Here is a 26,982-nt window from a genome sequence, read left to right on the forward strand (position 1 = left end):
TAAACCCGAAATATAAAACTTCGATGACAAAATTCATATTTGTAAAAAAGAGAGGGCGGGAATATAGATTACCCAAAAAAATATTAAATTTTGCCCACTCGTACTCGTATATCAATGAGAAATAGTTGTGTAAATATCGCAAAATTCCGGAAAATGCCACGTGCTTTCAACATTGTGATTACAATAAAATGGCACTTAATGGTATTTTGTGAATTTGGTGATTTTGCAAATCTGTGACATGCAGCTAAAAGTTTCGTCTGATTTGAAAATCGTGCACTTTGGTCACAATTCATCCAAAGTGACTATAACACTTTACTAACACTTTTATAGTCATTTTGAATTCATCGATATCATTGATAGTCACATGACCACTCTCGTTCAAAGAAACGCACTGTGTAGTATTCCAACATCTGGTTTCAAAGACGCCGGGAGCGTTTATGCGGGAGAAGCGGAATCCGTGTGCTTGTATAATAATCATATTATAAACAAGAATTTTGCCGTTAATGCATAAGCTTTATCTTCTATGTCTGCATCTCATAGGTCAGAATTCTGGTAAATATCGTTATGATATGCAGAATTGAAATACAAAAGTACTAGTATGTTACTTATTTGTCAACCTAATACTCGAAAATATTTGTTAACTTTGAATTTTTATTCCATTCAAAATCGGAAAAAAGTGCTATTTCGCAGTCCCTAAAAAAGTTGCGAAAGTGCTTCGCAATTTTCGCAAAAAAGTGCGCTAATAGTGAACACTGATGCAGAGGTACTTCTGTACGACAACTGCGATGTTTGGATACACTTTTTTGTTTCGTTTCCACCACTGCAGCATTTCTTCTTGGGTTGCTGATAAGCCAAGATATCTATCATTTAAATATTTAGAAATCTCAGCTGAAACCTCCATCTCCCTAGTCAATTCACCAACATCGCCGCCACTCTCTTCAGAACTGTCCATACCGTCGTTGATTAGATTTTCAATACATGATTTATTATTTCTTTCGTGTAGTTCTGTTGCCATTCCACTCTGCTGGACTGCAGGTTGTTCTATCTCTGATGTGTAAATATTTTCCACTTCGAATTGCAACAAATTTTTGACTTTTCTCGATGCATCTTGCTTCATGGATTTCGTTTTGTATCTTGCATCCAAGACATATGCAATATCAAATATTGTACTTCCGTCATCTTTCAGACATATTTCAAAGTATGAGTTCAACATGCCAAAAACTGTATTCCGAAACCCAACAATTCTTGTATTTTCATTAGGGTTACCAACACTTATCTTTTTCACCAACCCTTTAAGTACTGGCTTTAGGGAAGACAAGGTTATATAATTGTTGCCTTCCAAAAATGCTGTTGCTACCTTAAAGGGCTGTAGAATTGGCAATAAATCTTGCAAAATTTCCCAGTAATGTTCCTTCATTTCAAGATGTGATAATTCTCTTCGATTACCTTCTCCAAGTTCAGAGACCACTGCACGGATGTGCCATTTCAGTTCATTGAGTCTCAAGAGCATTTCATAAGTAGAGTTCCACCTGGTGGACACATCGATTATTAGGTCCAACAATAATGGCTTCCCTGTTATCTCCTCATACTTTTTTCTAAGGCACAGCATGTTTGATGCAGATCGTCTAAAAAAGTTCACAATTTTTCTGGCCGTTTCCAACATGTCGACAATGTCCCTCAGGGCAAATCCCCTCTGTAAGCACAACTGCAGGGTGTGAGCGGCACATCGAATTGCATTTAGATTGTGCTCTCTTTTCAATAGGTTAACAGCTGCAATCATATTCGAACCATTATCTGTTGTTATCGAGACAATTTTTGAGAAAGGAACACCAAAATCAGAAACAATCTCTTGTATCCAGCCTGCTATATTTTCTCCAGTTTGCTTGTCATCAAGTTGCTTTGTTGAAAGTACAAATGAATTTATATTGAAATCCTGGGAAAGAATGTGTGCGGTGACACACAAATATGATTCATGCTTTATGCTAGTCCAGGCATCTGTTGTCAGTGCCACATATGTGGCATTGAGAAGTTCATTCATTACAACTTCTTTCTTTTCTCTGTAAAGATCTTCTACTTTGGTTGTTATTGTTTGCCTGGATGGAATCGTGTATCCTGGCGGAGCTAGCATAGCTACCAAGTTTTGAAAATATCTGCCTGAAACAATGTTGATTGGACGTAAATCACCAACAACCATATTGACAATGCCATCATCAATTCTTTTAGCCTCCATAGGTGTAACGTGTTGTAAGTTCCGATAAGGCAATATTGTCTGTTTCATTCTTGATGTCTCAGTTTCTGAGAAACTAAGATTTTGGCTACCGGCACTAATGCTGCTGGAATTAGAATTTGAACTCTTCTTCGATGCACTCGTACACGTTTCACTGCAACTTTGGATGTCATCTTCTTGCAATTTTACAAAAGGATGACGGCCATTCATATGCTTCAGCATGTTAGAAGTACTGTTGTGAAAAGCCATAGTTTCTCCACAATGGAAGCATTTAACTTTGACTATTCCATTATTGTTAATCTCCTTAAAGTGGTGCCAAACGACAGACTTTCGCCGATGTGCTCCACTCCTCTTCATATTGGGCACTCTGATTTAAATGTCTGAATGTAGCTAAGTTTTCAATAGTATGTAGAATATTCTGTAAATGAGAAGAATATTGTTATATTTCCTGAAAGAGAAAGCTAAAACTGTAATAGGGTACCGTACCGTATTATGATGGCTCAATCACATGGTGAACCATCTCGGGCCATTGTACTGTATAGGACCCTTAACACAGTAATATTACTTACATAAGAAAGAGGTACCGGTACAGCAGCCTACTATACCGGGACTGCCGGAATAGTAATTGTCCAATGAGCTAATCTACTATCAGACTATTCAGTTAGACTACCAGTATATATACAGGTCTGATAATCACAGTACTAGCAGACTAGCCTACAAAATGTCCTATCGCAAGACTAAATGGAGAAGTCTACAATGTACAAAATAAATGGCGTTTGACAGACACAACACTAAACAGCCTAACGCTTGCATTTGTGAATATAAACTAGTCCGGTGTAATATCATAAACGCAAATCAAGTCGCGCAACATGAGTTTTTTTGGAACTGTCGCGCGACGCTTCAAGCCGCCCTCGCTAGACGAAATGTGCCAGCGCAAACAAGCGAGTGAAGCGGGGGAATGTAGCAGCCAATGGCGTGCGAGATAAAAAGTGAAGAAGCACCACTAATTCTCCCTCACAGTAATCAAGAGAAACAAGATACGGAATGGTCCGAAAGTGCCGCGTGCTCACATGACGCGCGCAAACGAGCGAGTGCGATAAGCGTGTAAAAAAATAACGATATTTGCGGCGTCGTAGAAACTCACTTAGCAAGTTTATACGGCGACGGACTTGTCACAAAACGTTATATACCTTGTTGACAACCAAATTTTTAAGAATCGATTCCAGTGCGTCGGAATCGATTCTAGTCGATTCCACGAAGAATCGATTCCGCCATCCCTAGATATGGATAGTCTGGTAGAATATGGTGAATCGAGGGATGGATTGAAATAAATGGTTGAGTCCGCGCGATTTATCATTCGTCCGTATCTGCCATTCGTTTCATGAGTAATTGCATGGTTACAGATACGGTCACACGGTACCGGTATCGCAAGAGTGTCCGGACAACTGAGCAGTTGAGCAGCATTCTCCAATTCAATTACCTTCTACACGTAAAAACAAATTTCCCGAATTTTCGTACTCAATTCTATATTCTCTTATCATTATTATAAATATATTACTTCTAGTTGAACTTGTAGCATGGAGAATTTTTAGAACATTTTCGTTTTGAGTTTATTGAATATTGCTCAAGAAAATCAGTAGTGAGTTAGAAACCCAGGGAACACGGTTTGTGTGCGTGGGATTATGCATTACAACGTTGGTCCCAAGCAGAAGCAAGTTTTCTCAAAATAAAAACGCGTGACAACGATGGGCCAGGAGGCGGTCCATCGTTGTCAACCTTTTCATTCATTTTTTTTTTCGCTCTTTTTTATTTCGTTTTTATTTTATTATCGTTTTTATTTTTAATATTTTTTGCATTTTTTTTTTTTTTTTTTTTTCAATTTTACGCGTGACAACGATGGGCCACCATAGGGCACTTATATTTACGGAAGCACTTCTTCCATTTGAAATCTTACACTAAATATATATATAGAAAGACTGTTGAATGTCTCAGTGAGTTTTTGCATGTTTTAGCTTGATAATGACAAATACTAATCAATGTGTTTCCACGATAACAGTAAGTTTTATATTAAATTGACATTATTGTGGCCTGAAAAGCCGACAACCTTGGACCACCCTGCTATAGACTATAGAGCGGATCGAACGAATAATTGAATCATTTCGACTTAGGATAGGAATTTCAGTACATAGAATTTCCTCACACATCGATGTTTATAATAATTTCACTGTCCATCTAGGTTTTATTAACTCGAGCCCGTAAGATCTTTGTTTAGACCACTGTATATTAGTATTAGTGGTTTGGTTCCCCTTAATTCCGCGAGATTGTCTGAGCATCATCAACTAAACAGGCATGTCCAACCTTTTTTTGCCGCGGGCACTTTCAGATAAGGAAACTCGGGCCGCATAGTCGAATAAATATATATATATATACCAGTTCTGATTTACGTTAGCATTTTCGCGTCGCTGAATAAAACGCTTGGATTGCACAAAGCTATTGCGAATATCTAAACACGTTTTACGCAGTGAATAAATTGCAGAAACGTATACCAGAGCCAGTAGCAAAGATATTGTACTTATTGGCGATAAGGATGATCCAAGCGTACACGAAAGATAATAATCATAATAAATAAATTTGGGTTGCAAATTTATTCCTATAATTTTCCTCGACCAATGATCGCACCATAGCTTCCGATATTGTTGAGCAAAACTCGCGGGCCTTCGAGAAATAAAGAAAACATCGATGTCGACCAGAGCGCAAGATCCTATATATAAAGCGCCTTACCCTATATAAAATTCACTGCTCGCTGTGGAGGGAGGTTGAATACAACAGGCTGAAATAGACAAAGCGTCTATATCAGGGCTTACTACAGCCAAGGTATATTGAAAGCGATGTCACCAAAATTTTCTTTTAGTCGTGTTTCTCGCGCATTTGAACGACGAGGAAAATTTTTTTTTAATAATAATTTACTTCATTTCTTATGGAAGGAGTCAATTGTGTCTCAAATTTGTGGGAGACATCGGGTTGAGTTTAGTTTATTTAATTTAGAAAAATACTGCGCTGGCCACTCAAAACTCTTCTGCGGGCCACGGGTTGGACGACCCTGTGCTAGACTCTTCGAGGAAGGCTTTAAGTTTATATTTTATGGCGCAAGTCCCTAAAAATGAGCTTTTTTTATCGTGCGTTCCCTCGACAATACAGATAGCATGACATTCTAATCTGAAGTCTCGTTATTTCGAGAAAGGCATTGAAGTATTTTGCGTTTGCATGACTGGTCAGAATAATGGCAAACTTAAGTATCTTGTCACCTGAAGTTTTTATTTCAAACTCACGTCATGGTGTAATAAATTTGGAATCATTGCTGCAATACCGAAATATGGCGAGGAATCCACCATAACATGCAGAGTATAAGAAATAGTTCAATATACGCGAAAGGAACAAGACATGTAACCGTGGACGCAACAGAATTCGTTTGTATATTTTTCGAGGTGAATAGAATGGCTTGCAGACGTTACGGCCCACGCTGGTTTGAATAACACGAGCGTGGGTGTTTGGTTTCGAGGTGGTGGTACGGACGTCTTCTAATTTTGACACCAAGGCAATTTTATTTGCATAAATTACTCCCTTTCATTCTACATAGGTATATATACTAATTTTTGACTGGAAAATTTCATTATCCCGCTGCAAAACAATCGCCGTATGCCCTTACTAACTGATGGTATTTATCTTTACCGCGATCGGTCTAAATATGTGCTAAACAACAAGATCAGTGGTTACCAGCCTTGCCCCCTTTTTTAATTGAAATTACCCAATAATAATACGCACTGGTTCATACTAAAAAGCAATGAGTCAACCTGAACCAATTGCATATATGAGCCAAGTCTTGAGTTAAACCGCAGACTTGCATGTGAAGCAATTTTTTGTGCGAGATAGACCACAATGGGCAGTAGTTCCATTTCACTATTTTGTATTCATATTATGCATGCAATGCAAAGCTGTCCATTGTTTATGGACTCTGGAGTAGGAAGTTGTTGTGCTAGGCCACCGTGGTGGCTTTTATTGCAGTAATATACATAAAAACACATAATTTAAAATCCATTTCAATTTGAGTTACACTTTTAAGTCAACTTTAAAAAAAATAGGGATCTCCAGAATTATGTGCACCAAGATGACGAACAACCCGAACATATTATGTGTACCGGGTCAGGGTTCAGGTTGTGGGCCATCTTGGTGCACATACTTCGGTAGCGCCAAAAATATTCATATACGCTACAAGATAAATAGTTCATTTTGATGTTTTCTTCGTACGAGTTGCGCTTGATATTTGCTGCTGTTATTCAAAGCAGGAATGGTGGTGAGGACCGAATATGTACTCTGACCATAAGAAAAATATCAAATCTTATTCACTGACAAACATTCTGATTCAAATACATCAGTTGTGTATAAAAAAGTATTTTTCCTGAGAGAGGTTCATGTCCCAGGCGAGCAAAACTTTCATCCATCAGAAGTGTGGCAAAAGTGAATCAATGGTGCGAGAATGTTCATAACACCTTGCGCATATAATTCAAGTTATTCGTGATCAGATCCTGAGTGCAACTCTTCTTTGATTTCAATTACTTGAGGTGTTTGTAATTCATGCTGCGACGTCTCTTCGTTTTGATCAACCTGATAAGGAATAACGGTGCTCTCTGAATACATGTGATCAATACGTTCCTGTTCAACTTTGTCTGTATTTAAATCACTTTTGCATTTCGAATGGTTACGCTTTATGTGGGCGTTGACATATGCTTGTGCGGCAAATTTTTTTTCACATATCTCACATTCATAAGGCTTTGCGTTGGAATGTACTGTTTGCATATGAAGAGTCAGACTACCTTGTTGACTAAATGTCTTTCCGCATAATTTACAGATAAATGGTTTTTCACCCGTGTGTGTACGCATATGAATATTCAGTTCGCATTGCTGCACCTTGATGACGCCACATATCTCACATTTGAATTGATATTCATTAGTATGTCTTCTCATGTGCAACTTTAAATTCTCTTTACGTGCAAATAACTTATCGCAAATTGTGCATCCAAATCTCTTCTCTTTTGTATGTGTAAGCATATGATGATTAAGATGGGACTTGCAGCCAAATTGCCGTTCACAGATTCCACAGACAAATTTCTTTGTATGTCGATTCATATGTTTTCTCAAATTACTTTTGTCACAAAAGCCCTTTCCACACTCATCACATTTATAGGGTCTTTCCCCTGTGTGTTGTCTCATGTGAATAGTTTTACTCCGCATGTCGTTTAGTACTTTTTCGCAAACTTCACATTTATGTTGACTTTGTGTCTCATCGTAAAAATGCGATCGTAAATAGGCTGTCAAGCGACTCTTTTGAGTGAATGTTTTGCAACAAATTTCACACTCGTGTGGTCTTTCTCTAGTGTGTGTCGTTTGGTGGCTTCTAAGACCACTGATCAAACGGAAACTTTTATCACAAATACCGCATTGGTGCAACTTACTTTGATTAATCTTCCTTCCTAGATTTTGCGGATTATCAGGAAAGTGCAATCGTGAATGGTTTTTTAAATGACCGTTTTGAGCAAATCCCTTGCCACAAATTTCACATTTATGTGGTCGTTCCCCAGTATGTTTGTTTTGGTGGTTTTGGAAATGACCAATCCAACGAAAACTTTTACCACAAATACCGCATTCGTGCAACTTTCTCTGTTTAACAATTTTCTTTTGATTCAGTGGCATATCAGGGAAGTGCAATCGCACGTGGCGTTTCAAGTTACAATTTTGAGTAAATCCCTTGCCACAAGTGTCGCACTTATGTGGTCGTTCCCCGGTGTGCGTCAATTGATGGGTTCTTAGTTTACTAATCGAACGAAAACTTTTACCACAAATACCGCATTCGTGAGACCTACTTTCTATATCCTCCTCCATTTTGGTTGCTAGTATCTGGAAGTATTTCATCAGAATATTGAATGAAAGAAGCTGATTGAAGTGTATATATATGTGTAATACAATCGGATAAATAGTTTTATTGTAAACAAATGTTTACCTAAATTATCAGATAATAAAAGTCACACGGGCGCTCAAGTTTTACCAATGATAATACACAGTCTGGTGCAAAATAAATATCGCTAAGATAAGACACTCAAACTAGAATGGAACTACGTTTGTTATTTTTAGCGCTAGATTCCTCGAGAACGGGAAGGCTCAAAGTTTATCTATCGTCCATGGCGCTAGACTCTTTGTGAACGCGAGCACTCTAAAAATAAGCATTCTTTATCTTTTTTTCATTTAATATTACAGATAGCATTGCACCTAAGATAAGCTTGTATTATTACACTGAAGTTGAATACGGTTTTGTTTATACTTCATTATCTTGACTTTTTCGCGTCAAACTAATTTAGCTATTTGAAATTGGAATACTATCGCTGCAATACCAAAACTATTAATATCGAAATATGACGAAAAATCCACCATAACATGCCATATTTGACTAAGTAATACTGGTCTTTAATAAAATTTGTTAGTATATTTTCCCTCACCGAGTGTCTGGAGATTATCGAATCTTTTGGAACATGCTAGATCAGGGCTTCCCAAACTAGGGGCCGCGAAACAAATTTTAGGGGCCGCAAAGAAAACAAGGTACTATATTTATTGTACTTTTTCAGACTCTTGATTCGAAATACAATTATTAAAAATAGTGTAAAACAAAAATTTCCGAGCGAATACATCATCATACCGTGTTTCCCCGGTAATAAGACAGTGTCTTTAATTTTCTTTTGAAAATAGCACTAGGGTCTATTTTGGGGGGATGTAGAGAATAATGATATTTTTTAATATACAAAATATGAATACCGATTTCCATTTACTTATGAATAGCACGTTTTGATTTATGATAACCATGGTAAAAACCCTGCTTCATATAAATACGAAATCGCAAAGGGGATAGGAGTGCGCAACGATTTTTGAACCAAGGAAAAATAATCTTTATTTACATAAAACCGAATTTTCAGAATCAACCTTTTTTAATATAACACCATCACAGGCAAGATCGATTTAATCTTCCCTTTTTTCAGTAAAAGTAGAAGATATGGGTTGGTTGAAATATTCACGAAATGCGAAACTTTACGACACCCTAGCAAAATTGAAACGACAAACTTCCATCGGAGTTTTTTAAAATCCAGGCTTGGTCCTATTTTCGGAGAAACACGGTAGAATCATCGCGCTCGCATAATATTGCATATTTTGATCGTAAGACCCGATTTGCGCGTGCTTGCATAACAATGCCGGCTTTAATCGTTAAGCTAGCGGTTCCCGGAGGCGAAGTGCGCCTCGATTTTATTCATTGTAAATGTCTTATTGTTTCTCATTGTTGCAAATGATGAGAATGATCAAATTCATTTTACCGTTCTATGTTGTTTACTTTCTGTTACGTAGGGTCTATTGTAACAGAAGAGGTAAACCCTGCAAGTTGCAATTTCGTAGTCTGTATTTATCCATTTGCTGAACTGAGTTTATCGAACACGAGTGATTTTATAGCATTTTAAAGAAAAACCAGGCAGAGGTAAAAAAAAAAAAAAGTTAACCTTTTGCCTTCATTCCTTAGGCCTACATGTTTGTAGCCCTCAAACGGCATAAAGTAAATATCAACGATGATTGTGTTTTATTTTGGAGCAGCATATTTTCCGTGTAGGTGTGTTTTCCTTGATAATTTGGCGCCGCACTGCCTTATGCTAGTTTAATCAGTAAGAGTGAACAATTCCGGATAAGGACCATGCCGGTGGCCAGGCATCGTAATTCATCATGTAGGCCTGCATAAACAAACATTGAGCCACGGCTTGGCTGGCCATGCAGCAAAAAGCATTTGCACCTGTTACACTGAATAATCGAGTAACGTTAATCTGAGTAAATACATGCTTGTTTTTGTTATTGACTAGGCTACTAAAAGTTGAGAATTAAAAAAAAAAAGTATTGAAATGCATATTTCGAACTGCATTATTAACGTGAACAAGGACCGCGAAAAAAATATATTAAAAGGGGTCGCGAGCTCAAAAGTTTGGCAAGCCCTGTGCTAGATAACCGGACCTCAAGTTAGAATCACATTATCGAAAGTTCTTTTCGAAAGATTGTATTTTGCAATGCAACAATGAGAAATCTATATATTAGTAACAGGAGAGTCATGCTCAAATATATGGACACGTTGTGCTCATATGCGTTGGCGGAACCGCCACATGGTGGCAATTTTTGTACGTTACAGCACACAAAAAACGGATCCCATACAGCTTAACGGAATATTTAAAAGAAATAAAAGTAATAGCCTTCTAGCGAAAAATTCAATCCTCAAGCACTGAAAGTCTCAAAGGGATTGGTCCTCTGACAAGGAACAAGAACAACATAATATTAAAAAGATCCACTTACGTGTTCGATAATCCGTTGTGTATATTTAACAACACACGGAAAGAGAGATCATTGACCTATCTCGGTGACAATTACTCGAAGTGCAACGAAATGCGATCATTCATTGATATTTGGGATGATAACAAACAGTCTATACGAGAGATGAAGAAGACGGGTCCATGACAGGAAGGGCAAACATTTTTTAATGAATTGATCAAACTTTTTTTATATTATAGAACAGAAAGATGTGGGCCACAGATATAAAATCAACGGGAAACTTGCTAATCTTATAAATATTCGATGTGTTTGTGTATTTTTGAACTTTATAAACGCAGATTCATGTGCGAAAATAAATTACAGAGGAAACTTCATAATGTAGCGGTAAATCCTTTTTGTGGTTCTAAGAGCTTGGACGGGAACTCCACTCTTATAGAATTATATGTTTTCCACACGCTACCGGAAAAGTGAATGTTTGGCCCGCAGGTACATAAAGTTTGTCGATCACTGGGCTAGATGTGACAACCAGTAGCTACATAAGATTATACATGGACCCAGATACGTCGTCCGAATTGGGGGTTTCGAAAATTACTAAACCAGCTCAATACACTTATAATAATTGCCACTACACTTATAACAATTCGTTTCATGTAAAATTATATTGAAGCTGTTTTTATTATCATTAAAATATTAGTATGTTTTTGCGTTATTCCGTGATCGCGGTGGGTTACTATGTGACTCGACGATCAGTGGTTCGCCATCCCTATTATAGATACTATGGTTTGAATGGGTAATTGCAACAGCCCTGTCCAAAACAATCTCTTTATACCCGTATTAACTGATGATTTGCAACCTGATTGCATGCTTCAATCAGTCTAAATATGTACTAAACTACTAGATCAGTCGTTACCAACTTTCACAACCTTAACCCCTCATACGATTTGCTGCTTATGGAACCCATTTGGATTGAAAACACCCAATAATGACTTACTATTTTGTTTCCATATCATTCATGTAAAGCTCATAAACTCGAAAATCATTTGTGAAGCTGTATTTTAGTATTAGTGGTTTGGTTTATCTCAATCCCGTGAGATTGTCTGAGTATCATGAAATAATTACAGGCATGTCCAACCTTTTTGTGCCGCGGGCAACTTTCAGATGAGGAAACGCATTGCGGGCCCCATACTCAAATATATATATATATACCAGTTCTGATTTACGTTAGCATTTGCGCGTCGCTGAATCAAACGCTTGGATTGCACAAAGCTATCGCGAATATCTAAACACGTTTTTACGCAGTGACTAAATTTCAGAAATTTTATTTAACGCAAAAATAACATACACACGATTGCAAAGTACAAACAGAAAAAAAGCCAGTAGCAAAGATATTGTACTTATTGGCGATAAGGATGATCAAAGCCTACACGTAAGATAATAATGATATTGAATTAGATTTGGATTGCAAATTTATTCCTATAATTTTCCTCGACCAATGACCACCATAGCTTTCGATATTGTTGGGCAAAACTCGCGGCCCTTCGAGAAATAAAGAAAACATCGATGTCGATCAGAGCGCAAGATCTGGTACATGCTTGACGAGGAGAACCGATATTCGAATGTAGATGACCGGAATAAACAAACCAAAATTACGAAACACATTTTACCTTATATAAAATTCACCGCTCGCTGTAAATAGACAAACCGTCCATATCAGTGCTCACTACAGCCGAAGTATATTGATAGCAATGTCACCAAAATTTTCTTTGAGTCGTGTCCCTCGCGCATTTGGACGACGACAAATAATTTTTTTGGGTGTTTGGTTTTGAGGTGGTGGTACGGACTTCTTCTAATTTTGACACCAATGCAATTTTATTCGCATAAATCACTCCCTTTCATTCTACATACAAATGCCATTATCCCGCTACGAAACAATCGCCGTTTGCCGTTACTAACTGATGGTATTTATCCTGACCGCGATCGGTCTAAATGTGTGCTAAACAACAAGATCGGTGGTTACCAACCCCGCCCCCTTCATACGATTTGCTTGTGGAACCCATTTTAATTGAAACCACCCAATAATAATACGCTCTGATTCATACTAAAAAGTAATGAGTCTACCTAAACCATTTGCCTATATGAGCCAAGTCTTGAGTTGAACCGCAGACTTGCATGTGAGGCAATGTTTTGTGCGAGATAGACCACAATGGCCAATAGTCCAATTTCATTATTTTGTTTTCATATTTTGCATGCAAAGCTCGTACACCCCCCTCCTCCACCGTTTATGTAGTAAGCTGTTGTACAAGGCCACCGTGGTGGCTTTTATTGCAGTAGTATACATAAACACATAATTTAACATTCTTTTCAATTTAAAATACACTTTTGAGTCAACAATAAAAAAAATATGGATCTCCAGAATTATGTGCACCAAGATGGCGCACAACCCGAACATAGTATGTGTACCGGGTTAGTGTTCAGGCTGTGCGCCATTTTGGTGCACTTCGGAAGCGCCAAAAATATTTATATACACTACACCATAGGTTCTCAAAGTGCTCCGTACGGAGCCCCAGGGCTCCGCGAGAGAAACCCAGGGGCTCCGCGAGCTATTCGATTACTTTTCAAAATAATGACTATAGTTTTGTAACTTTTCAAAGAAGCAATAACAGCTTTGATGAAATTTGACAACAATATAGCCTCGAAATATGGCAAAGAGGCGGAATTAAAAAATGACATTATTTATAAGCTGGAGCGCAGCCAGGATTCTCAAGAAGTGGGGATTTGAATCGGAAATTTCCGCGCAACATTCATTGCGATTATAAAAAACGGATAACGAGATTTCTGTTGCGTAAAATATTCAATGCATGGCCGATGCGAGCATTTAAAGTGTCTTGTCGTAATAATTCAATTGTACTCATAGTTACTCAAGTTTCATTCGAGATTACTATTAGGATTACTAAAATGAAAGAATACTATTCTAAAATAACATAAAATACGTGATAAACTGCTAACTATAAATAAATTGGAGTCGTATTTTTGCGATCTGAAATTTGTCAAACTTGATCTGTTCTTTTGCACTCGAGATTACTATTAAGCAAGATATCGCCGTTTAAAAAATCACAAGATCTGGGCAAAATACGATTGAAATTTATTTTAATGCATGCGGCTCTGTCGGTAGTTTTAGAATAAAAAAAAGGTATATCGCGCACACAATTGACTGTGTTCCGATTTCGCAGTTACTATACGATGAATAACCAAAGAAAACCTAACATTACACCAAATTTTGTGATTTACAATGCCTATAAAAGCGTAAAGCGTTTTTAATCTGACGTGAGTCTGCTAAAACCAAACTTATAGTGTGATCTTTTATTTTAAGTTTTAATATTTTAGAATGCCGTTTTTCAATCAAGAAATTTGAGTTGCGGATTTACCTCTTTATTATTAATTATTATTTTTAGCATTTCGTCGCCGATGACTATATGGTAACATGTATTTCATATTGAACTCATAATTTCCCACGAGAACAAAAAAGCATTGTGGAACAATGCATGTAAATGCCGAAGAAAATTTTTGATTTAGGGAGAATAAACACCGGCGTAAAGATGTTTAAAAACATGCCATGCTGACGAAAACTATCGGTTATTGTAATAAGATGCAATCGCGCACGTTATTAGCGGCCTTTTAAGTCTTCCGAAAATGTCAAAAGGGAAAAGATTTGACCCCTAGTTGGACACATAGTGGACATAACGATCGTTTCAAAATTTTGTTGTTATTATTATTATTATTATTTGTCTCCATCATTTTTTTTAAAAAAAAATCGTTTTTCTCTTTGACTACTGGACCAATTGCTTTGAAATTTTCAGTGAGTAAAGATTGATTTTTTTGCCAGAAGGCTATTACTTTTATTTATTTCTAAATTTCGCATGAAATCTGATATTTCGTTTAAAATTTCGCTGTATTATTTTATCTATGGGAACACTGGCTGTCCGGTTTGATTCTGTAAATTATTTCTACGCGAAACTCGGAATTTTTTGTGGGTACCGGTGGCGTCAAAGGTAAATACTGCTTCGCTCTGGTTAACGTGTCCATATATTTGAGCACAGCTCTCATGTTTATTAATATGTTTGTCAAGTGTCAAATTTACAGCTTTAGTAAGAGTATATATAATTTATCTTTGGAATTTTTGATTTATTTATGACTTGCATTAACCCCATTAAAAAAAGGTTTAGCATTTAAATTAAGTTAAGTACTTTTAACTTACTCAGGAATATTTATTGGAAAGCTCCTATTTTAACATTTCTTTTGGGGCTCCGCGAATAATAGTCAACCTTTTCAGGGGCTCCGCAACACCAAAAGTTTGAGAACCCCTGCACTACACGATAACTAGTTCATTTTGAAGTTTTCTTCGTACGAGTTGCGCTTGATATTTGCTGCTGTTATTCCAAATCATGAATGGTGGTGAGGACCGAATATGTATTCTAACCATAGGAAAAATATCAAATCTTATTCACTGACAAACATTCTGATTCAAATACATCAGTTGTGTATCAAAGAGTATTTTTCCTGAAAGAGGTTCATGTCCCAGGCAAAACCTTCGTCTATCAGAAGTGTGGCATAAGTGAATAAATGGCGTGAGCATGTTCATAACACCTTGCGCATATAATCAAGTTATTTGTGATCAGATCCTGAGTGCAACTCTTCTTTGATTTCAATTACTTGAGGTGTTTGTAATTTAGGCTGCGACGTCTCTTCGTTTTGATCGAACTCATGAGGAATAACAGTGCTCTCTGAATACATGTGATCAATACGTTCTTGTTCAACTTTGTCTGTATTTGAACCACGTCTGCATTTCGAATGGTTACGCTTTATATGGGCGTTGACATATGCTTGTACGGCAAATCTCTTTCCACATATCTCACATTCATAAGGCTTTGCGTTGGAATGTACTGTTTGCAAAGGAACAGTCAGACTACCTTGTTGACTGAATGTCTTTCCACATAATTTACAGGTAAACGGTTTTTCACCCGTGCATATGAATATTCAGTTCGCATTGCTGCGCCTTGATGACGGCACACATATTTCACATTTGAATTGATATTCATTAGTATGTCTTCTCATGTGCAACTTTAAATTCTCTTTACGTGCAAATAACTTATCGCAAATTGTGCATCCAAATCTCTTCTTAATTGTATGTGTAAGCATATGGTGATTAGGATGAGACTTGCAGCCAAATTGCCGTTCACAGATTTCACAGACAAATTTTTTTGTATGTCGATTCATATGTTTTCTCAAGTTACTTTTGTCACAAAAGCCCTTTCCACACTCATCGCATTTATATGGTCTTTTCCCTGTGTGTTGTCTCATGTGAATAGTTTTACTCCGCATGTCGAAGAATACTTTTTCGCAATCTTCACTTTTACGTTGACTTTGTGTCTCATCGTAAAAATGCAATCGTAAAAGGCTGTCAAGTGATTCTTTTGAGTGAATGTTTTGCAACAAATTTCACACTCATGTGGTCGTTCTCTAGTGGTATCCCTGCTGGTATCAATATACCAAACTATGATGACACTCGTCAGTCGGAAGGATTCGAGAATGTATCACTTGAGAATGTGTTATCTGCAGCGTATCCTGTAGAATAAAAAGTATGGTTTCTTTCCGATGAAGGCTATTTTAAGGATTACAAAAGTAAATCTTTTGAAGTTCAAGTTGGATTGCATGAGTTGTTAGGACTCGGCAGTGGGAAATTGTTTCGCACAAAGGAAGATGGAACCATGAATTTTGATAAAGAGAAAGTCATCAATCCATTGACAAATAAATTAGTCGAAAAATGGTGCAAATCTGGTGAAACGTGGGATAGCAAATTTGTTGAACTTTCCTCACCATATGAGGAATGTAGGGCAGAATGTGTGGGATTATACCCGTGCCTCAACAGGGATGCACTCAAGATTTTTGGACATGAAGGATAATCTGCCGATGATATCATTTATGTCAATTGGCTAAATATGGTTTGGGCAGGAGTTCAAGGACTTCTGCACTACACCCCAGAAAATAAAACATGGAGGCAAGCTCTCATGCAAGCAAGATATGTCATTCTCAGAGTTTTGATGGAGGTTGTCACGTCTTTTGATAGCCCGGAATCTATATCGACGAGACACAATGAAAACGTATCGAACGCGCCACTCTCAGCCCCTTTGTCCACAAACAAGACACGTGCATAAATCACTTCTTCTTTATGTACTTGGCAAAGAACAGCGGTTTTCAAACGTTTTCCGATCCGGGAGGCTAATACAATTACAATATATGACAGATAAATAAACAGTCCACAATACAGACAAATATCTGCGACTCTTTACACGACGAATACGTGATGCAAAATGACCGAAAGGGAAACGCTAAACCAGACAATAGACAATAATACTAATTTACGCTACAAACAAAGGGTAATAATGGGTCTACAATGATTGGATGCAAGGCAGAGCACGATGCACTGCATACCAGTGTTAACTCTAAGCGAATTATGAGTGCGAAAGTGCTTCGCAGTCGAAAAAAAAAGTGCGAAAGTGCTTTTGCCGATTTTAACAAGTTAGGTGCTCTAGCCTTTCATATAACCCATTTAACACGACATAGATACTCGAAAAAGCGCTCCTCCGGTTAATATTATGAATTAAAGAGAAGCCTTTCCGTTAACCGAGTTCCCTTTAAGCGAATTCATGTTTAATTAAAACAAGCGAATTCATCGGCAACGAAAAGACATCTGCTAACACTTGCCGCGAACAAAACTTTCATGCAATGTATCACGATGTCAGTTGCTTACTCGCGTGAACAGCAAAGGCTTTCACATTTGTTACTCCTTCCATCTAACAGACAACGATTGATACACGTAGGCTGGAAACCATATTAGTTACAGGGTGGATCATTTGTACAAATCCCGTGCAAAACAATTCCCCCCCCCCCCCCCCAAAATATAAATAGCAATCAACTAATTAGGGTTAGGTGCGCTGGAAATTCAACTTTTCGATTTATCCCTAAACCTAATCTGATAATTATTAATTTGTGATTTTGAACCACTTTGAAAGTCGCCCCCCCCCCCCCCCCTCCGAAATATTACACAGGATACTCCCCTGTTTTAGGAGATAGGTTGACCTACTTCCTTTTAAACTTTTTTCTCCGAAATGTTACACAAGATCACTTTGAAAATCCTCCCCTTTCGTGAGCTAGCGTGACCTAATTTCTCATTTACATTTATATTATACTATTTCAGAGCTGTCGACATGCCTTGTTTTGCGTGCGAGTTAGTTTAAATCAGGCAGAAAACATCATATATTGGCAAAATGTTTAGTAATGTCATGTACTTTCAGCATTCATAAATAGCACTCTTTGTAATGCTGCTGACCTAGTATCAAATATTTGCATCACAACGCCACTTGCGAGGTTTCCATATATTTCAATTACACTAATAGGAACGATGACACCAAAGAGTTTTCTTTTGCGAAGGTACACGAAATATAACCAGGGTGATTCTTGAAAAAAAACATGAATATAAAAAATAAACGAATGATATGATAGTGGATCCCAAATAATTTTGAGAGTGTCTCGAAATACCAATCCATTTGATAAATAATTTTTATTCGACCACATGAACGCTGATATACGCATTCTCAGATATCGGACATCCAGTCGCGATGTTCAATCGTTCATATGCACAAATCTCACATTAATAGTAATTGCTACCCACGTTTGTAAAGTTTAGAAACCAACAAACAGAAAATAACTTATCCTAAAACATAATTAAAACTCAGTCGGCAATAAATTCGTCGCCAAGACGATGCCATACAAAACAAAAAAGATTTGGTCGCGAGAGTTAGGTTAGATGACTGCAAAACGACGTTGTTTTTTAAGCAGAATGTAAAACAATCAAATTAAAAAACGGGAGTTACGACGCCCTTAACACATCGTGTGTATTAAACTTCCCTGGTAAGTACTATTATTATTGTACTTATACACCTGTTGGAGTATTTCGGACAATTTCGAATTTAAAATTAATGAAAACCCGACATATAATAAAGACGCAAAAGTAAAATGAACATTTATTGAAAAAGTTATTATTTAAGAAAGACAACATGATCGTACAATTCCGCCCAAACCTCGATGTTCGCAAGTGAGATGATAAATAAATACTTCCCTGTATTCGAGCAATTAACTTTAGCGTATCGTTGTTCTGCCAACAAACAGCCGGGTGCAAAATATTTCCGTCCTGTGATATGCTCACAAATATTCTCGATAATAATATCATACCCTCGCGTATGTACTTTCTATTAGCTCTTTAGTGATCCCTTCCATCCTTGGCCAAGTCATGTTTCGAATATTTGAACATTTTATTCGACCATACATGGCCGGCGGGATGTTAAAATTGTAAAAACAGAGAGAGTCGCAACAATCGCGAATTTCGTTTTGTTGCGCCTGTTATCGTCGAAAATGATTACATTTGTTGTATTTTGAGGCATTTAAGCAGTAATAATTAGGGCATGACATCATCAAAATCGTCAAGTGAGATTTTGAAATTGCAAATTCCGTAAATAAAATTGTGAATTACTCGGTAACGAATTCAGCTTCAATGACCGTCAGGGTATTGTTTTGTTGAAAATTATAATTAATGTGAGAGCGCCAAAAACATACAGTCCATACGGATGCGACTGCAATTTATATGGCCGCACTTGGTGTGGCGCGTTTATTAATAGTGTAAAATAAATTAAACGAATATCAATTATAACCAAGCCTGTCAGCGTGTTTATTTTCTATGGGCAAGAATCGTAAAATACCATCTTGAGACAAATTCACTTCTATTATAAAATCTAATTTTTCAGTAATTATCGTTATACAAATAACGTGTGGCAACTTTTTAATTTATCGTCGACCAAAAAACCGCCCCACACTCGTCCAAACGTGTGTCAAGCTTGACCGACAGGAACAGATTCATCGACGACTTCAATTAGGGAAAATATGTATTTTGTTGGGAATGCAAAATAAATGTAACAAAACGCATTTTTTTGTGATAAAACTTTGTATTTTCGGAAACGGATTGCCGTGAAGGGTAAAATTTGATCTAAATTAATCGCAAAAATGTTTTATTTTAAATGTAACAAAACACATTTTGCGATATAACCTTGTATTTTCGAAAACGGGTGTCCTGAAAAATAAAATACGATCTAAATTAATCGCAAAAATGTTTTATTTTAAATGTAACAAAACACATTTTTTGCAATACAACTGTATTTTCGGATACCGGGTGTCATGAAGAGTAAAATATGATCTGAATTAACCGTAAATAATGTTTCATTCCAAATGTATCAAAACGCATTTTTTTGCGATATAATTTTGTATTTTCGAAAACGGGGCGTCATGAAATATATTAATCTAATGTTTTATCTATCGTCTAACTAACGTCTGGTACACATCATTTTCGGGGAGAACTCTAGCCCGCGAAACGTCATTTAATTTAAAATAGAGAATGTCCCACGCATTCCAAAACGGAAAATCACCAGTAAGTCGACAGGAATTCAACCCTCCGGATTCAGTATTCTATATCCCCCGTGTCAGAAATTTCTGAAGATTGGAACAAAGAACCCGCCAAACCGCCGGGGAAGAAGGGGAGTATTTTTTGCACTAATAATTAGGGCGTGACATTATCAATATCGTCAAGAAACTGGTGAATTTTCAAATTCCATAAATAAAATTGTGAATTGCTCGATAACATTTTAGCTATAATTATCGCCGGGGTATTGTTTTGTTGAAAACATGTTGAAACTTGAGGGAATTAGTTACAATTAGCGCCTGACCTCTATTAGACATTCGAGCACTCGAAAAAAAAAAGCACTCGAGTCCAATCTTTTCAGCATTAAGTCGCATACGTAAAATATCCTGTAAAAGAAGTGCTGTTCATTAACGTTATCTCGTCCTATGACCACGCAGAAATGCCTTTATTGCCGAATTATTCAATCACTATTTTAAATCAACATTCAGGATTGGCACAATTTCAGATTTGCCAAGTTTATCACCATAGAAAAACATGAGAAAGTTAATTATCGTCTTAATAAATATCAGCATCACGGTATCGACAATAATATTACCATTCGCATAAAATTGGGGCCGTAAATTTACAAATCTTGATAGGCAATATTAAAGCCAACGCAAATGTTAATTTGAGTCCTCAATGTCTTCAACAGCTGTTGCCGATGTGAACAAACGGGTAAACCCGAAATATAAAACTTCGATGTCCGCCGACCCGCAAGAATTCATATTTGTAAAAAAGACAGGGCGGGAATATAGATTAACAAAACCTGGATATCGCCGCCAAAACGATCGGTGACAAGAACAATTAGCGATTACAACGGAATTAACCAGTAAAAAGGCTTTGTTGCCGATTTTTTAATGTTTCAACCGACGTTCCAAAAATATTTGTTATTTGGTACTCGTTAAAAATATTCAATTCAATAAAATATTGAATTTTGCCCACCCGTACTCGCATATCAATGAGAAATAGTTGTGTAAATATCGCAAAATGCCACGTGCTTTCAACATTGTGATTACAATAAAATGGCACTTAATGGTATTTTGTGAATTTGGTGATTTTGCAAATCTGTGACATGCTGCTAAAAGTTTCGTCTGATTTGAAAATCGTGCACTTTGGTCACAATACATCCAAAGTGACTATAACACTTTACTAACACTTTTATAGTCATTTTGAATTCAACGATATCATTGATAGTCACATGACCACTTTCGTTCAAAGAAAGGCACTGGTAGTATTCCAACATCTGGTTTCAAAGACGCGGAGCGTTTTTGCGGGAGAAGCGGAATCGGTATGCTTGTATAATAATCATATTATAAACAAGAATTTTGCCGTTAATGCAAAAGCTTTATCTCCTATGTCTGCATCTCATAGGTTAGAATTCCGGTAAATATCGTTATGATATGCAGAATTGAGTTACAAAAGTACTAGTATGTTACTTATTTGTCAACTTAATACTTGAAAATATTTGTTAGCTTTGAATTTTTATTCCATTCAAAATCGGAAAAAAGTGCTATTTCTCTTCAAAATCGGAAAAAAGTGCTATTTCGCAGTCCCTAAAAAAAGTTGCGAAAGTGCTTCGCAATTTTCGCAAAAAAGTGCGCTAATAGTGAACACTGCTGCATACAGTGGCAAAATATACGACAAACGTACGTTTACAACGTAACATACCCCCACCCGAATATATGACCCAGGGAATATATTCTAAAAAATTAAACGTTGTAAATGAAACAATAATTCGATCCACTATTTTTGGTCTTCTAGAAATCGACATAGTTTAGTAATGGGTCGTCTGACAACATTTGTGCCGGTTCTCACCAACACTGAGCGGACGAGTCCATGTTTGTCTGGGAAGGTATTTATAACCCTTCCAACAGTCCATCGACCGCGAGGAATCGATTCATCAACTAGCAGAACCATATCGTCGACTTTGAAGTTATCACGTCCTTTCATCCATTTTGACCTTTGTGTTATTGTTGGCAGGTACTCTTTTATCCATCGACGCCAGAATTCATCAGCCAGATATTGTACCTGGCGCCATCGCTGTCGAACGTAGCAATCACGCTTCGTGAATACACCTGGTGATACATTTGGTGACGAACCAACAAGTAGTAGATGGTTGGGCGTCAACGGTTCATCAGCTGAGTGGTCCATTATCACTGGAGTTATCGGTCTGGAATTCAGTATCGATTCCACTTCAACTAGTAGTGTCTCCAACTTCTCATGAGTAATCGATTGACCTGTCAACAATACAGATAGAATTCGTTTAGTTGATTTAATCATTCTTTCAAAAACGCCACCCATATGACTGGCGTATGGAGGATTAAAGTTAAATTCTACGTCACGTTGACGCAGATAGTTTGCAATACTTTGCTCGTTCCATTTGCTAATTGATTCTTTCAATTCGCGACAAGCACCTACAAAATTGCTTCCATTGTCGCAATATATGTGAACAGGACGACCTCTGCGTCCAGTAAAGCGTCTCAATGCGTCAATGAAGTCGTCTGGCTCTTTGGGTTTATCACAGGATGTGGCAATAACCATTTTGTTGGATAGATGTTCGGCGACCTAGGACTGTCAGCTCTACGAGCGTATCCTTTATCAACATAATCATTCAATGTCTGAATATATTTTTGGTGCAATGTGTCATCTTTTAAAAGACGTCGCTTTAACTGACGAAGGCGATTCTCCGCCACTTTCTGATTACATGGTATCTCGCGATGATTGATTTTCCACAATAAAGGTAGTTCGTAATGTATATCAACAAATTTGAGTTTGTCTTCCATGCAACTACGCGCTATTCTATCTTCGCGGGAAGTTTTAGTGTCACAAATACTGGGGACGTCAGAAAAATCCGTACGCCAAAGTCTCTCAATCTGCGATGCCAAAGGATTTGTATCAACGAAATTAATGGAAGTGTTTTCATAGACGGTCAGAGACGGACCCATAAGAGACCAACCCAGAGGGGTTTTCACCGCAATCGGCTGTTGACTCCGACCCTTTCTAAATTCCTCCCACACAAACACTTCGGGAACATCCGCTCCTATCAGCAAAGTCACTTCACCGTCGTGTATTCGAGGAAAGTCGATATCAGACAAATAGGATAGCTTACGCAAGGAACTGCGCGAGGGTAGCTTATTGGGCTTTATGGGCAAGTTACTGACGCACAATACATTGGGCAATTCAATGCATTCGTCATGTCCGTCAATTTCTTTAACGAGTAGAGGGGACAACTTCTTTGCTTTAACACATTTGGGACGATTACCAACAGTTTGCAATGTAACATCTATAGGCACCCCGGTTAGATTTAATTTGTTCATCAATTTAACACTACACATGGTGGTTGTAGAAGCGCAATCCAAAAGAGCGTATGTATCAAAAGCCCTGTTGCCAGCAGTTACTGTCACCGGGACGATATTCATGTAAACACCGGTGTTCCCTTGTTGCTTTGCGGGCGCCAATTTATTAGCGTGAACGTCGTGATCCGCATGGTTCATCGAGGTACCGACGGAACAAGTCTGTTTACTAATACTATCTCGCCGTGTAGGTGTCTCGAAATCGCGATGCAACAAAACATCATGGAACGGATACTTACAATCGTGAATGGGGCAACTTTCATTCTGGGTGCACTGTCTAAACATATGCCCTCGTCTTAAGCATTTGAAGCACAACTGATTCCGTCTAGCCACGTCATATCGTTCGTACCATGAAAGGACTTTAAATTTCTTACAGTTGAATAATTCGTGAGAGAAATTACAACACGGGCAGTGCCAATTTGAACCACTAGCAGAAATAGCAAAAGCACTACCTTTCGCCTTAGAATTTTCATAATAATTTGATTGCCTTCTATCTCTTCGGGCAAAACGAAAATCTGATCTTGAAACATTAGCTTGCTCGGTGACAAATTTAGAGAGGTCGTTGTAACTAGCTTCACGATCCTCCGTTTCTAAAATTGTTGCCACTTTGAAATCCCAAGCGTTTTGCGACTCTGGTGGCAATCGTTTAACAATGGCCAGCAAATTGTCAAAATTATTAAGATTGTCGTACTCACTGATTTCTCCAAGAACTAAGCCACATTTCCGCATCAGTCGCGCATACGCTTGCATACCTTTCGCGTCGTCAAAGTTCAACTTCGGACCACGCTTCAACCTGCCCAAACAGGTGCGGGAAATGACACGATCTTTACCATATTCATTCTTCAGCTCTCTCATAGCTTCGCGATATCCGCGACTCGGTTCCATCATTGAGCAATGATCAATGGCATTTTTCGCTTCGCCCTGGCACAGCTGTAACAAATAACTCAGACGTACGTTATCATCATCTACAAGATCTGTAACATGGGCCTTAAAGTTGCGGATAAAGGAATAATATTCCATTGGATCACCTGAAAATTTTGCAATTTCTGGTTTGGGTAGATCGACAGTTCTGCGATGTAAAGCATGGTTCAAACGTGGAGGCACAGGATTAGCTGAGCTACTATCAGCTGTGTGTGTAGGCAAAGTCGGCAAACGCCGTGGAGTATTTTCACGACCGTTATCAATGAGCTGTGATTTAGGTGGGAAATCACGGGATTTCACGCTATTGTCGTGCCTAATTCTATCTACTGTTACCCACCGCAAAAATTCGTCATCGCTCATTTCCCAAACCTTTGATTCTGTTTCAGCAGCCTGTAAAGCGTGTCTTGTCTGAAGCTTACGCAAGTCGTCTTCTAAAGCTGAGAGTTCTTCTTCTTGACGGGCCTTAAGGCGTGCCAGCTCCAACTTCACTCTTGCATTCCGGACGGAGAAAGTCGATGACGCTGAAGAACGCACGTCGCTAACGTCACTGGAACTCCTGCAAACATCTAGATGAGTTTTAAATTCATTAAAACTGCCAGGAGCATTGCTAATCATTGCCTGATGTTTGTCATCCGACCTACCACCGGTTGCCATTATTGAGAACCCGAATTAATGTTTGAAACCCTTTGGTTGAAAACTTGAGAATTTTGGTATTAACGTTAATATCATTGAAAACTTCACAGATTATGTTTGGAGACTTGAAATCGTTTGAATTTTGAAGCACGTTTGAAAACTTTTATGTCACGTCTTTTGATAGCCCGGAATCTATATCGACGAGACACAATGAAAACGTATCGAACGCGCCACTCTCAGCCCCTTTGTCCACAAACAAGACACGTGCATAAATCACTTCTTCTTTATGTACTTGGCAAAGAACAGCGGTTTTCAAACGTTTTCCGATCCGGGAGGCTAATACAATTACAATATATGACAGATAAATAAACAGTCCACAATACAGACAAATATCTGCGACTCTTTACACGACGAATACGTGATGCAAAATGACCGAAAGGGAAACGCTAAACCAGACAATAGACAATAATACTAATTTACGCTACAAACAAAGGGTAATAATGGGTCTACAATGATTGGATGCAAGGCAGAGCACGATGCACTGCATACAGTGGCAAAATATACGACAAACGTACGTTTACAACGTAACAGAGGTTGGTATTGTGACTGTTATGCACACTACATGCAAAAATGACGGAAAGGCAGATGCTCTTATCACTCTTGATGGTTCACTCATAGAGACCAAAGGTCAAAAAGTAATTGGTGATTTCTTGTGCAAACTGCAAGTCTACAAATCGCATGGCGATTGTGAGACTGCCAGAGTCATATGGCAGAAATATGCAACTGTAGGATCTGACATACAACCTGACATGTTAAAACTGAGACAGAACGTCATCTTACGACGTCAACCAGGAAAGTTGTTTGTTCAAGATAACACCATAAATAAAAGTGAAAAAATTAATTTGGTTTCCTATCCTGCCCCCCATTCAGGCATGATAGATTCGTTTGCAGATAGATTCAGAGATGATGATATTTGTGAATTGTTAAAAACTGTTAACATTCAGCAAGCAACTTATCATCCTGACAGTTCAAGCTGACAATAGTACATTGTTATAGGGAAGCCTTAGTGAAGTGGTTTCCAATCTTTTTTTGGTGCAATTTTTGGTCTATTTTTCAAATCCTCCATTCCTCCCCACTCAGGGGCGCAGCCATGATTTTTTCATGGGGGGGGGGGGGGGGGGGGGGGGTGAAATAAGAACGCGTTTATAGGTCTTTGAAGAGATGCTCCGATGATGGCAAAACAACATGTGCGGCGCTATGTCTCATTAGCCTTTCTTTGCATGTCCTACTTTCAGCAATCGCCGACCATTCTCTTCGGTCATGAATATTCAACTTTTCATTTCAATGCGCCGTTAGCTATATTACTGAAAGTGAATTCGTCGCGAATTTAAATTCCTGTGATATCTGCACAGAACGCTTCTCTACTTTTAGAGGCGATTTATTAACATATTATTACCAGTTTGTAATAATACATGCTATTATTTTTGGCAACAGGGTTAAATTGGTTTATCGTTGTTTCAAGCAAGAAAATAAGTTTGTAATAAATTTGTTTTTTTCGCTTATTCAGCAATCGTAATCAAATATTTCCATATGCGCAAGTCTACACTCCGAGGGGTGTCCTTGCGTTTTAGAGTTTCAAAGTGATGCCGATTATAGAGAAACACCGACACATGTGGCTCTTTGTCGCCAGAACCCGCCCCCTTTGACAGGCGTCAATTCGTTTATTTTGTTTTTGCATGTCCCATTTCAACCTTTTAGTAATCGCCGATTATTACCCCATTGTCAACGGTTAAATAAAATGCCACACATGATTTTAACTGAAATAACGCAAAAATGGAAAATAAGAACAGAATGAAATATTAGCAATCATGAAACATGAAGAA

At 37.8% G+C, this 26,982-nt stretch overlaps 4 protein-coding genes across 5 annotated transcripts; 1 reads left to right on the forward strand and 3 right to left on the reverse strand.

Annotated features, from left to right (window-relative positions):
- Positions 1–69: 69 nt before the first annotated feature.
- Positions 70–3,497, reverse strand: LOC120337388 (E3 SUMO-protein ligase ZBED1-like). The gene has a single exon (XM_039405148.2). It carries the CDS (start codon positions 2,582–2,584, stop codon positions 740–742), a length of 1,845 nt encoding a protein of 614 aa, XP_039261082.2. The 5' UTR covers positions 2,585–3,497; the 3' UTR covers positions 70–739.
- Positions 3,498–5,746: 2,249 nt separating this feature from the next.
- LOC120340048 (uncharacterized) lies at positions 5,747–8,205 on the reverse strand. The gene has a single exon (XM_078115887.1). The coding sequence runs from the start codon at positions 8,192–8,194 to the stop codon at positions 6,794–6,796; it is 1,401 nt and encodes a 466-aa protein (XP_077972013.1). The 5' UTR covers positions 8,195–8,205; the 3' UTR covers positions 5,747–6,793.
- Positions 8,206–14,253: 6,048 nt separating this feature from the next.
- LOC144427153 (dipeptidyl peptidase 3-like) lies at positions 14,254–26,230 on the forward strand. Its single transcript, XM_078115890.1, has 2 exons — positions 14,254–16,731; positions 25,693–26,230. Exons 1-2 carry the CDS (start codon positions 16,624–16,626, stop codon positions 26,134–26,136), a joined length of 552 nt encoding a protein of 183 aa, XP_077972016.1. The 5' UTR covers positions 14,254–16,623; the 3' UTR covers positions 26,137–26,230.
- Positions 21,888–25,498, reverse strand: LOC144427151 (uncharacterized). 2 transcript variants are annotated; one of them, XM_078115884.1, is made up of 2 exons: positions 23,785–25,498; positions 21,888–22,429 (listed from the first exon to the last, which is right to left on the reverse strand). In XM_078115884.1, exons 1-2 carry the CDS (start codon positions 25,118–25,120, stop codon positions 21,936–21,938), a joined length of 1,830 nt encoding a protein of 609 aa, XP_077972010.1. In that variant the 5' UTR covers positions 25,121–25,498; the 3' UTR covers positions 21,888–21,935. The 2 variants fall into 2 exon arrangements, with proteins under 2 accessions (XP_077972010.1, XP_077972011.1); XM_078115885.1 differs by having other exon boundaries at positions 24,241–25,135.
- Positions 26,231–26,982: the final 752 nt, after the last annotated feature.

The sequence above is a fragment of the Styela clava genome, chromosome 9, assembly GCF_964204865.1.
Source record: "Styela clava chromosome 9, kaStyClav1.hap1.2, whole genome shotgun sequence".
NCBI classification, from domain to species: Eukaryota; Metazoa; Chordata; class Ascidiacea; order Stolidobranchia; family Styelidae; genus Styela; species Styela clava.